The sequence below is a fragment of the Apostichopus japonicus genome, chromosome 6 (assembly GCF_037975245.1).
Source record: "Apostichopus japonicus isolate 1M-3 chromosome 6, ASM3797524v1, whole genome shotgun sequence".
Classification (NCBI taxonomy): Eukaryota; Metazoa; Echinodermata; class Holothuroidea; order Aspidochirotida; family Stichopodidae; genus Apostichopus; species Apostichopus japonicus.
The window spans coordinates 1,386,764-1,399,911 of record NC_092566.1 but is presented as its reverse complement, the minus strand read 5'-3'; the positions used below and the strand labels follow the sequence as shown (position 1 = coordinate 1,399,911).

The window sequence follows — 13,148 nt, the reverse complement described above, 5'->3', positions numbered from 1 at the left end:
CAAATAGATTATTATATCAATGTAGAGCTGATGTGGAGTGTGGACCAACCACATTTTTGCCGTCAACTAGCTGCATGTTTTCTTTCATTACTTATCCTCTTATTAACATCCTGCGGACGAAACAGAACCCAGAGGCAATCACAAATGTGATCGCAATTGCTGCCATGTTGTCAACAAATTTCTGCAGATACTCTCCAACAGATATTGCAAAATATCGTACAAATATCATTCAATATTAGACAAAATTTGAATGTCTTTTCTTTGGACCTGTGATAGTGCTCAGACCAGTCAGTATTGGGTAAAAAATTGAAGGACAACAATTAAATTTATACACATGAAAGCTGCGAAATATGAAACCAAAAATAGACTTTAGGTTTCAGGGTAAAGATATATTATCTTCTAATAGCAGTTGTTTTTAATGTACTACCATGAAGTGTTACTGACTGTCCATACGCCACTCAAACACATTTTTTATTGCAGTCTAAGTGTAATGTAGAACTTCCATTATGAACACAGATCAAACCAGGCGTACGCCTGATGAATACACATATGTGCAACAATATGAACATATAACAATGTTTATTTATGCTGTGTGGTATAGAAAGGCAAACAACATTCACATTTTTATTATCAATCAAGTGATTAAGACATTTTTCCAAGAAATAGAACTTTGCTAATTATTTATTTAAGAAACATCTGGTTTTCACTATTAACGATTATTTCCTGATAAATGCAGCTTTATATCAGGGTATATTTTATAAGTTGACAAAGGATACTTCTTTTTTTGGGAGGGGAGGGACTGATTGCATCTGGTAAAAATTCTAAATCATAAATATGAAAATATGAAATAAACACTCTGACAACTAATTATTTGTTCAGTTTTGAGAAGGTTGTGTCAATAAGCAATATTTTCCTGATAAATTTAAAACTTGAAACATTAAAAATGAATCCACTGGTCATCCGATATCTCATGCTGAATGAAAGAAGTGATAAATGGAGGGTAGGTTGTCTGGTCAAATAACCTTGTGATACATTTATATCATGTATTAACAAGGGAGACAGTACTACTATGTAGTAGTCTGACTACTGTATGTCAAAATTGCAGTTAGATCAGAATACGCCTGCCTGTATACTATAAACGTTACTAGAAAAAAATTGGAGGGGGGCAAATATGTTAAAGTGGCTATAATCCATTCTATATGTTCAAATATGGCCAAGAAACACAGAAAAGTTTGAGTATTACATAAAATTTTATATTTAATTTCAACTATGCATCACAATATCTGAGAGGGGGAGGAATATTTGTGTTTGAAATATAAATAATTTATTGGATCAAATAAATCCAAAGTAGTGAATTAAAATAGTTCTGAAAGAACAAATAAGCTAAATTTATAGCAAATACTACACAAAAACCACTTGTCATTTAGCCTTTGAAGAAGAGCCTGCTAGAATCGAAAAGTCAGGCCAACTTAAGTTTACACAAAAGCCAAATTCAAAATATATTCAAACAGCAATGACTTGCAGAAAGCAACAATACTTTAGATTACATATTTATCATTCTAGTCCTTCTGCACAAAAAATGAAATGCCATAATATTAAAATTAAAAACAAAAGACAAATCATATTTTTCATTCTCCCAAGGTTGTTTGGTCTCTCTCTTTACACAAATACTAAACATACAGGTATATATGCTATGTTCCTCAAGGTAAAGTAAATACCACCATATTTTTGGAAAACAATTCAGCATGTTTATTTTATTTTTTTAATTTGTAGTAATATTCTATTTCTGTTTTCTGCCAGCTTTAAGGTACACCGGTATGCACGAGTTAAAGAATCAATTTAGTGCCACGTAATCTCGGTAATAGAGTGTAATTCAATCAATTATCGCTAACGTGAAGTACTTTTTGAGTCGCAACCATCGACTTGTTTGTGAGTAACTTTTGTACTTGTAATGCAATTAGACGACATATTATTCAGACACATTCTCTGGCAAGCATACGGATATTAAAAAACTGATGACGTGGATTGTTTCGATGACGTAGAACCATACGGCAGGTTTCCAAATAACCGTTGCCAATCTTTGACTCCGGTCAAAAGTAACATGTACTTTATATGTTGGAAGTAAAATATTCCAAGAAAAAGACGACAGTGACTAAAACTATGATTCTGATCTGTGGGTGATATTACCCGTATTATGTGTTATCTTGGGTGTACAGGAAAAAGGAACCTGAACTATTTAATGAGAGTAATCGAGACCAGTGGAACAGGCCAAAACTCAAATTATGTTTTATTACCGTTCACTATGTTCAAGTAACTTACAGGAAGAGAGAACTGCAACAAACCAATATGTTCCAAATTTAAATATGTAAGTGTGGGGAGGGGGGTGGGGGGAGGCTGCCACAATTTTGAGTCAAAGAAACAGATTTGGATATCTGCATTTAAATGTCTTTTGTTTGGAATGAAATTAAGCATTCAACCTAAATGGTCTTTGCTGTGCAAAATTCTGGATGAATAGGATGAATAATATTTGTAGGAAGATGAAGATGAAAAAACGAGAACATCAATGACTTCCTTTCCTCTCACTGCTCTATCCATTTGTTATTTCAAAAGTTCCATACTGTATACAGTCTATTTAACCTGGTTACTTTCGATCCATTTTAGTCTGACGTTCCTACAAGCACCAATCAGACGTTTCACTTGTCATCAGTGTTGGCCCAAAGACTTTGCGAGCTAAAAATTGCTAAAAGTTATTCCTTCTAGCTGTCTCGCTGACTCTCCAACTCATCCTCAGATAAAGAGGGAAAGAGGAGTCAAGTAATATCTAAGCAAGTAATATCAAGTAATATCTGAGTCAAGTAATATCTAAGTCAAGTAATATCAAGTAATATCTAAGCAAGTAATATCAAGTAATATCTAAGTCAAGTAATATCTAAGTCGAGTAATATCAAGTATTGTCTAAGTCGAGTAATATCAAGTATTGTCTAAGTCGAGTAATATCAAGTAATATCTAAGTCAAGTAATATCAAGTATTATCTAGGTCGAGTAATATCAAGTAATATCTAAGTCGAGTAATATCAAGTAATATCTAAGTCGAGTAATATCAAGTAATATCTAAGTCGAGTAATATCAAGTAATATCTAAGTCGAGTAATATCAAGTAATATCTAAGTCAAGTAATATCAAGTAATATCTAGGTCGAGTAACATCAAGTATTATCTAAGTCAAGTGATATCAAGTAATATCTAAGTCAAGTAATATCAAGTAATATCTAAGTCAAGTAATATCAAGTATTATCTAGGTCGAGTAATATCAATAATATCTAAGTCAAGTAATATCTAAGTCAAGTAATATCTAAGTCAAGTAATATCTAAGTCAAGTAATATCCAAGCAAACTAAATGCTACATGAGGGTAAGCAGTACAATGCTTGTTGCAGTTTGAACATGAGTGACCATTCCTTGATTTTCTAGCATATTTTGGGGCGATACTGATGTCCTTCAATACATTAACCTACACTGAAGGTTTTCGCCACAAAATAGGCAGCATCTTAACAGTATTTTCTGTCTTTTGAATACTATTCAATATATGCTTTACAAGACTTGGTTGGGATCAACCACCATCCCACCACCATCAAATGCAAGAAGCTACCTTAAAATGCAAGAAATGTAAGAAGCTTAAAAGCTACGAGAGAAACTAAAAGTAATGCCAGTTACAGTTCTTTCTTTCTTTCTTTTTTCTGTTTTTTCCCTTTTCCAAGTTGGTCAACAACAAAACTAAAAACTTGTTTTTAATTGGCTTGCAAAACTGTGCACACCCAACTGAGCACAACTTCCATTCACTTGTAACCACTGTTTTCGCTGCCTTACTTACAGACAAACCGTACCCACAGCGCTGAATCCACCCAAAGCAAATATCTTCACGGGAAAAATCAACAAACAAGGCTAGTCAATCAGATTTGTTTGATTTGGGGCAGGGAGTAAAATTTGTTCCGCCCTTTGTCGGCCAGTCAACCATATATGTGTATTGCTATCTAAAAGGAAAATATATACGCTCTCTCACTGCAGGGGCTGTGTAAATTAATTTTCAATGTTTCACACTCCCCTCTTTTGATCAAATGAAAGGTGGTGTAATGTACAGAAAGCTATAGTGTTTGATCTTCCAGCACTTTTGTCTAATGTCATCATTCCCTGTACAACTCTGGGTGGATTAAAGAAAGATTTGGGAGGCTGACACGCAAATTTAAATAACATGCCATAACAGTGTCAGAGGGGGGAGGGGAAGGGGGAGGAACCAACACAAAACAGTCACAATGACAGCTGTAATGTTTTTTTTATTCACACAATGGTAGTAAAGTTTTGAAAATTGCTCAAAATGTTATATCGGATTAAAGAAAGTCTAGAGTTTACATACTGTAATATATATAGATATTGGCGCTGTTTAAATCCCATTTCTTTTACACATGAACATTTTAACCCCAGATAGGTAACAGTTTACCGATGTCAGCTTACTTCAAGCCATTTTTTTATGAGTGTTCAGAGATTTGCATCGCAGGTTTCACTTGTGTTTCTTTTCCTGGGACTTTAACTTGTCCCCCCCCCCAAACCCCATCTTCTACCTTGCCAATCCTATGCTCCAAAGCTTTTGAACATTTCTTGAAGTACCAGTGTTGCTAACTTTGCAACTGAGCAACTCACTCAGCCATATCCCCATCCAACTGACATCCCCCCAAATAGCCACGCCCCTAAGGACACTCCACTGCTCAACAAATTATAATTATGATCTTTCGTATCTGACAAACCTCATGCACATGCAGAAAGGCTCCTCAAATAATTAATGATCCTAGTATCAACTTTTCATGTGATTATCATGGTGTTATCTCACTTCTAAGGCATAAATTTAAATGTGTAGTAGCTGAAGGACAATGCATCTCCACGAAAAAAAATATTACATTTTCTACACATATGTATTCCTCACCAACAAGAACATCAATCTATAGATCTTAAATAATGAAGATCTAAATAATTGGGTGGTGTCATATTTCAAACTGATGAATATTCAATGTTTTTCATCTCTTTTATCATTTTGAAAGCACTGATTAATCTTTGAACTTATGATTTCTTTGTTGAACAGAAAATCCAGGCATGACCGAAACTCATTAAAGCATTTCAAAAAAATTCTGGGGAAGTTATTGCCCTTTATCGCTTACCGGTAACCACAGACGTAAACATGTTTACTCCAAAAAGACAAAGGGTTTTCTTTTTTTGGCACCAACTGTACTGAAAGGGTTCCCTCTAAAGCACATAACTTGACAGCAAAAAATGTTAAGGGATCATCTTACCTAGATGAATATGATAAAGCTGGAAAGTTTCGTAAAGTAAAAATTTTAGTGACAGTGAACAGATTTAGTTTCTCGGTTAGACAATCATGTTTCTGTATCAATAAGGCCATTCCTCTAAATTTTGAATACAATGTAAGCCTACCAAAAATGATGACACAATGAAACAACAAAGTTTGAAAAATGAAATGAAAACTTAAACATTGAGTTTCTTCATTTGGGAATAATTTATAAGGACAGTAAGAATTGAACAATACTGAACATAAGTTTTTAAATTTTATGTACATATTTTCCATAATTTTTCTAATTAATGAAGATATTACTGTCTACAGAAGGAATGAATGAATGAATGAATGAAAATGAAGGATGTTTGAGGGGAAAGAGACTGAGGGTAAAAACAACAGCATATTATGAATTTACAGTGCACTGGTTAACCTACTGTACATGAAGCTAATCATGTATGTTACAGGTATTTTGTTGCACTATGGACCTAACCCACTTCCAACCATACCCCATTCACACTCCCAATGGAAGAAAGAAACAAAAGTAATGGCCAATAAAACTAAACTAATTTTCCAACTTGCATAGTACTACGAAATAAGCAGGACAAAAATATCAAAAAGCAGGATTAACCTGAGCAAAAATTAAAAGACAACAATTTAATCAACATCAGCTGATGATTGAGGACAGAAAAGAATCTACAGCAGCACCACATGACACCACACAATACTACATGAGACGACTCAACACCACACAGCACCATGAACACAAGACCACACAGCAACAATGTTAACCATCGGTGGTGCTCTTACATGCTGATGTGCCCTAAAAAACTGAGCGTATAAATATAAATATAATTGTTTCCCTAATTGAGTCGGACTTCATAGGATACTGGCCTAGAATCAATTAATGGCCATCCTATCAACCAGTTTCATTTTAAAGGTCTCTGTAAAACTGAACACATCTAAAAAAGATAATTGACATAAGCATGTTAAGCCTTCCGTTTCATAAGCGTGATGTTGCACTTTTAGCAAAGGTTGTTCAGGCTCCTGTCTACTGGTTTTTTTTTAATATTTTGTTTATGCAAGTTGAAACCAGCTGTTTTCCAATGTGTGCATTGTTTATAGCGGATATTAAATGACTGTATCCATGACGATTCAAATGAACTACGCTAATTATTCTGAGAAATCACAAACACTATCAACAGCTGTAACCATTCATTTAGATATGTGCCAGATAAACAGAAGTTCAGAATTGCTGTCAAAGTCATACAGAAAAATAAAGTAATACCAGATATATATAAACCTGACAAATATACTTGTTACAGGATGAAAATACTAACAACTACTAAATTATAAAGCTCAGTTTGAAAGTGTTGATTCATCAGGACTGACTTTTGGTACATTTCTAGATCTCAAGCTTGTTTTCCACTTTCATTCAAAAAGTACTGGGTTACGAAAAATGACTAGATATATAAATTATATGCTACAAACAAGCATTGCTCTTCGAGAGAACTTGAGATAAACAATTTCACAACAATGCTACGATTAATCGATTATATATACTAGTTTTTTTACTGTATTTCTGAAATTCCTGAAGGTCAAAAATAGAAACAAAACTGTAAAGTCAAACTTGGGTAACACTACCAGTTAAATGTTGATGTTACCCTGGTAATGCTGTCTCATCCATGAATAATTTCTGAGACAATGGGAATCATTAAAAATATGAGCAAGAGAATTAAATAATACAGACAGATTTTCAGTCGCTAGGATGTCATCTTGGAGACTTATTAAGGCTTTGTAAGGATAATTTATTCATGGGCCTCTACTGTATGTGAAGAAAGACATATTTGTTTTCATCTTGTCCTTCACTATGATATTGCAGGTTTTTTTCTTTACCATAATAAAGGTTTAATATATACTAAAATTCATAACCGATGTAAGCATCTTCATAATCCTTTACATCAACAAAGGGAGATCAAAACTTGCAATAATTCTATATTAGGTAATTACTTTATTTGAATGAATGTTGTAAGATCAAGAAATATTTTCAGTATTCATATCTGCTATCAATATCTCCAGTTGTTGAGATGTCTAGAACGGTCTCTGTAGTCCAATGCAAACATCAATTGAAATCTTCCATAGTCCCTTTCAGAGAAGTTTGTGAATAATTTTTAATAGGGGTCTGCTTTTTTGTCTGCAAATTAAGGTGAATCAGGCAAAAATTTTCCCTGCAAGAGTTCTTTTGGGGGAAGGCTACGAAGAGAGCAACATTAACCTGTCTGTGCTGTGTATGTGTTGGTCCCTTTTGTTACTGTTACTTGTCATTCAGCCTCTGAAGAAGATCCTGCTAGGATCGAAACGTCAGGCCAACTTACTTACTTACTTACACAGGCTCTTTAGTCGATTTAAGCAGTTTGCTTCCAGTTTTGTTTAATTTTGCATTTTGGAGAGAAACTAAAAAACAAATCTTCGACAAAAGTCAAAGAAAACTCAGTAGCAGCCGAAGTCATCCAAAGGAATTCTGATTTCAATATTTTATATTACTCATCCATGAAAGGGTAAATGCCAAAATATATATTACTATATAATACTGTCCGTTGTTAATTCCCATCTTCCATTCCCTACCCCCCCCCCCCCCCCCCCGCACACACTCACACCATACATACATATCAGTAATTTGTGCTTTAAAAGAGGGTAACTTAATCAAACCTCCTGAAACATACACCTTCAACCATGTATTTAAGTCCTAACAACAAAAACCTAGATGAAACTTCATTCCCTGCCAAGTCTTTCTCAACTCCAAAGAAGAAATATATTCTACCTCACAAACTATCCCCGCCTAAAATATACCTAAACACTTGTCAGGTTTTTCAAAGCTATCCAAGCAGCATACAATAGTCTATAGGTACAAGGCACCAGAGGAAATACACACAATTCCCCTTCACAAGCAAATGGTGGGCAAACAAGACCGGGATATGTATGGAATGTGGAGTTTGTTGTAGCACAATGGACCCCAAAGAGGACAAACAAAGGACTAGTGGTAAACAAGGAAGTGGGTACCATGGTGGGCCAAACTAATCTGCTTGTACTGCTGAGGGTGATAGGTCATTAGGCAAAATAACTAGTACTTCCAAATGCTTAATGGTCATAACAAGATTTAGGAGAAAACAGACTTTAAGTATTATCAGTATGAAAATCAAAGGCAAGAGTCAAGGGCCTGGAAGCAGATGCCTTAAGACTTAACGCTAAAACGATTAAATCATGCCTTCAAATCTATTGCCTTGGCTATGGTGTGTAATCTTTAACAAAAGGCCAGAATTAAGTTCCATTATAATCGGATTTGTGTTCACTGTGACCGTTGGCCAAACAAACAACCAATGATTAGGTCAGCCCAGCCAATTCCACAAAATTATACAATATCAACATATATCTCAAAAAATCTACAGCTGAAAATTACCTACATTGTAGAAAAAAAAATGGAGGAAAATAGTGATAACCTTCTTATAGATCTCTACAATACTGAATTTGATCGATTACGAACGTTATGCAAACCCAGATACACTTCATGAATAATTAGATAAGTAGTTCAATAATCCATCAGCATTGGCAGGGATGTGCTTTTGCCGGGTGGTGCCTGGCGTCGCAGGACGGACACGCCAGCCCGTTCTGAATGGCGCCCACCACACAAACAACACTTTAAACATTTCCGCCTGGCACTATTCTTGATGATTAACTCTACCATTACCAAACTATGGGTGAATACTTGGCACAGAAGTTAGCTCCAGAATATTAGGAAGCAGATACCACCATTTCCCGTCTAAGCATACCTCACTTGCAAGGGGCGGGGGTAACATTCCCACCGATTAGATACCTCCGCAGGACGTGGATCACACTACCACACAATTATGCCTGACACTCAACTATTCCTGATTGGTTAAGGAATGGAAAACTTTGGAACTTTTGCTTACTTTTCACTATTTTATGGGATTTTACTATCAAGCCCCATTCAAATATTTATCCGCATCAACTCAAACAGCTGCTCTCAGGTTATTACAGGTAAAATTTGAGACAAAATGAAATTAAAAATGTGAAATATAAAACATTGGAGAACAAGATCAAAGATGAAGAGTTCAAACTCTTAAATTCCAAGGAGGTGGAGAGTCCTGGGGTATGTTTTATTATGATGTTTTTCTTTCTTCTTCTTCTTCTTTTTTGGTTTCCTTTGGTCATTGATAAAAGGCAATGTAATGCTCAAGACTTACACCAATGATAGTAAACTTTGAGACTAGAAAATCATCTTGAAATAATTGAACAAGATCAAAAGATGAAGCAAAATTTGTATCAAGTGGAAAGATGTATAAATTTACAGTTCTTGTTCACATGAACCATAGGTACAAATGCAGAGTAATCAAAACTGCAAACAGAATTTGAACATTAAATTATTCCCTGTTAAGTAGGAAACTTTAAAGTCCATTTAATGGATAAACTGCTTTAGATCAATGCTTTAATACCAGAATTGAGAAATAACTAGGTTTGCTTGAAAATTATGCTTAAAATGAAATCCACAAACATTTCCTCAATTTTTCATGTTTAATGGCCGGAAAAAAATTGGGACTCTCTAGGGGAAGTAAACACATTTATCAGTTTATGGATTTAATTACCCCTTCAGCAAAGAAGGAAAAAAAGAAGAGAAAAAAAAGAATTTGTACTTTTAAGTTTGCCGTGCTTAAAGGAATAAATACAAAGAGCATGATAAGTTGCACTTTGTCTGTTGATTATTCAATGACCAGAAAGAATACACAGAACCTTCAAAACAAAATGCCAACTACCAGCCACTATTAAAGAGGGGGGAGATATGGAAGGTCGAATGTGGGTGGACACAATTTGGTGATGATTATGCTGATGGAATTTGAAAAAGGAACACTGCCATAGAGAACAATAACAAACCATTAAACTGGAAAATAATTAACAGGGCATAAAAGATAAGCAAGTCTTTTTTTTTTTCTTTTGAAAAGGATTATGGGGAGAGCAATAAAATATCACACAAATATGGCTGATCTAATCCTCGCATAAGAGTATATAAATCCTGTCCGCCAGGGAGCAATGATTCAAAGTTGAATGAGAACAGTAACTTGTAAATTAACAAAACAAATTATTGTTGGTGTTCAACATGGTAGAAAAATTTCATGCAAGTTTTTTTTCTTTCTGTATTTATAAAATTAAGCTAAGAGCAGTTCTTCGTTCATTCTGTTCGGGCTCTCCAGCTATATGACTAATATTTTAGCTATATGACTAATATTTTATGGCAGCATGCAATAAGGAAAATGGCTCTAAAGTACAGTAATTATATAGGTAATCACCTTTATGGTTTGTAACTTGCAATAAAAAGAAATTGAGGCATCCATAAATGGTCAATTTTGTATGAGCAAAGAATGTTATTGGTAAATTTGATATTGGCTCTATGACTTTCCAAATCTTAATGAAACTTTGAATGCATGAAATAATGCTTCCTGTGCAATGAGTAATATGCAGTAGAACCAGTAGTTAAAATTCTATTGATATTGGCATGAATATGACTTGGGTTGGCATTGCTTTGGCACTTGATAATTTACTACAATAGACATGAGATATCTACTAGTAACCTTTCTGAAACTTTACACAATGAACTCTAGTGTTCCTACCATTACCAAGGCTGACAAAAAGTTATCAATACCATAAACAATCCTAAAATCCTGACATGATCAATTTGCAACCTTCTGACCTCCTCAGTAGTGAGATTACAAGCTGCATGCTCATGGCTCATCTCACTATACAGAACATCCTTCAATGAACTGATAAACCTTGTAGTAATAGATAGACATTATCCAGAACTTCCTTCTAAATTGTATTTGATTTATTTCAGATCTCTTCGTACAGACTCATTTATGGATTTGACGATGTGCTACAACTTCTGTCCTACAAAATTTGGTTAAAAAAGTACTGCTCCATTATTTAAGTCCATGTTGCAATAAAGATTGTTTCTCTATTGGGTTACCACCAGTAACATTTGTCGTAAATAAATTTGATGTCAAACTGCACTACAAACAGTAAATTATCAATGCAGGTTTTGGCACCAACCTACAATATTCAAAGCACACACTGAAACTACTCCAAATATCATAAACATGCACATCCTTTGTGGAGAGAGTGTCACATAGCTGGTTGGGACTGAAATTCTGACTCACACTGTCCATCATCCATGTTACACCTAACAAATTAGGCTAGGCTATATGGGACCTACAGCCTGTCTAGTACTAGTATAACTGCAGCTTTGCAAGTTGTATGTTATGGTTTAATCTAACAGGAAATAGCCTAGCAGCAGCAGGCTACCTTAACCTGACCTAGGCCTAACTGGACCTGACCTAGCCTAGCTGCACCTGACCTAGCCCAGGTGCCTGTGGCTTAGGCTGTCCTGGCAATGTCTGACCTTCATGCATATCTGGCAACAAGTGCATGTTGTATGCCCGTCAAATATCTTAGGTAGGATAGGCTGACCATCGGTGATGTGATACAACCGCTTTGGCTGGAATTTTATAAATGAAGCCTAACGTTAGGCTACCGGCTTAAAATTAGGCAGGCTAAATTGATTGCAAAGACGAAATACTGGCCTAGCCTATGTTTGGGCAAAAATGATTGTTTTCTCACCTGAAACAGGACTAAGTTTAGTGAGAGAGCACCAACGTGTTTTCCACTGTTGAGAGAGGCAGAGTAAACGAGTATCAGAACCTGTTATCAAGATGCATTTTAATTTAGGCTACCCTAGTTTTAAGTTTAACTATTACAAAATGTGGTCAAATTTGCAGACAAAATATCTCACCTTCCGTCGACGGCGAATCCTCAAAGAACACTGCAAAAGAGTGGTTCGCCGATCGGCCATTATTGCCTGAACTTTTTAGAGCACACTTCATCCTTCTCCGTTCTATTCATCAGCATTGCAATCACGGCAGTTCATGCCTCCTCTCTGTTCTGCAATAATTCCACCGGCTACAACCTGTACATCTAATCCAGTTGTTTGTTAAAAGTCGCCGATAAATCAATATATAGTTTGATCACAACAAATCAATATTAACTACGACAGAGGTGCGAAGTTCATTGCTGTATTTCTCCTACATAGAAAGGACGAAGTATACAATATTAACGACTGATTTTGCGAATTATTTTACCACATCTTTCTTCACCAATCGTCTGCTTGTTGAGCATTATATTCCACACGGTTCAAGCTATCGAACAAAGCTCATTGCAGGCAGCCATTAAGGATTCATTCATTCAACTGAATCGCATGACTGTGCGCTATAGATAGTAGTGCTCCTTGAATACACATACTCGAGCGGAATTTGTTTGCCGAGCTGAAAAACAAGTCAGCCTTTTGTTGTTGTTCACGTAAACAAGTTATCCAAAGTGAGTCACGTTTGGATTTTAGCGTTTTATTCATGAGATATTCAAAGTACCAATTCCCACGGCTAAAAGGTCAGTGGCGTCTGATCTGCTTTGCATATACTACACGCAAATGAAATCAAGCCGGGTGCTGCCTTGGTGATGTCTTAAACTAATTGGCCATTGCAGAGCATCGATCAGTAGCGAGCTAATTAACTCCACAAAGAACAAAGCAAAAATTGTTGACATAAAGAGACAAAAAGTCACAACAAAACAAGACTTCGCGGTAATAGTGTAGTTCTGTGCGATTATCTAACTAAACAAAGCTCGGTAGTTAGGATATTGTAACAATAAACAATCCATTGGAGAATTGAAAAACTTGATAAGCATTTTGTTAAAAT

At 35.4% G+C, this 13,148-nt stretch overlaps 1 protein-coding gene across 1 annotated transcript in view; it reads right to left on the bottom strand.

The window, feature by feature from the left end:
- The window catches only part of LOC139968606 (uncharacterized), a 39,218-nt gene extending 26,070 nt beyond the window's left edge, over positions 1 to 13,148 (bottom strand). The window contains exons 1-2 of the mRNA XM_071972766.1: positions 12,191 to 13,148; positions 12,019 to 12,064 (exon numbers count right to left, since the gene is read on the bottom strand). Of these exons, the coding sequence (XP_071828867.1) occupies positions 12,019 to 12,064; positions 12,191 to 12,250 (106 nt within the window). The 5' untranslated portion in view covers positions 12,251 to 13,148. The remainder of the gene's footprint in view (positions 1 to 12,018; positions 12,065 to 12,190) is intronic.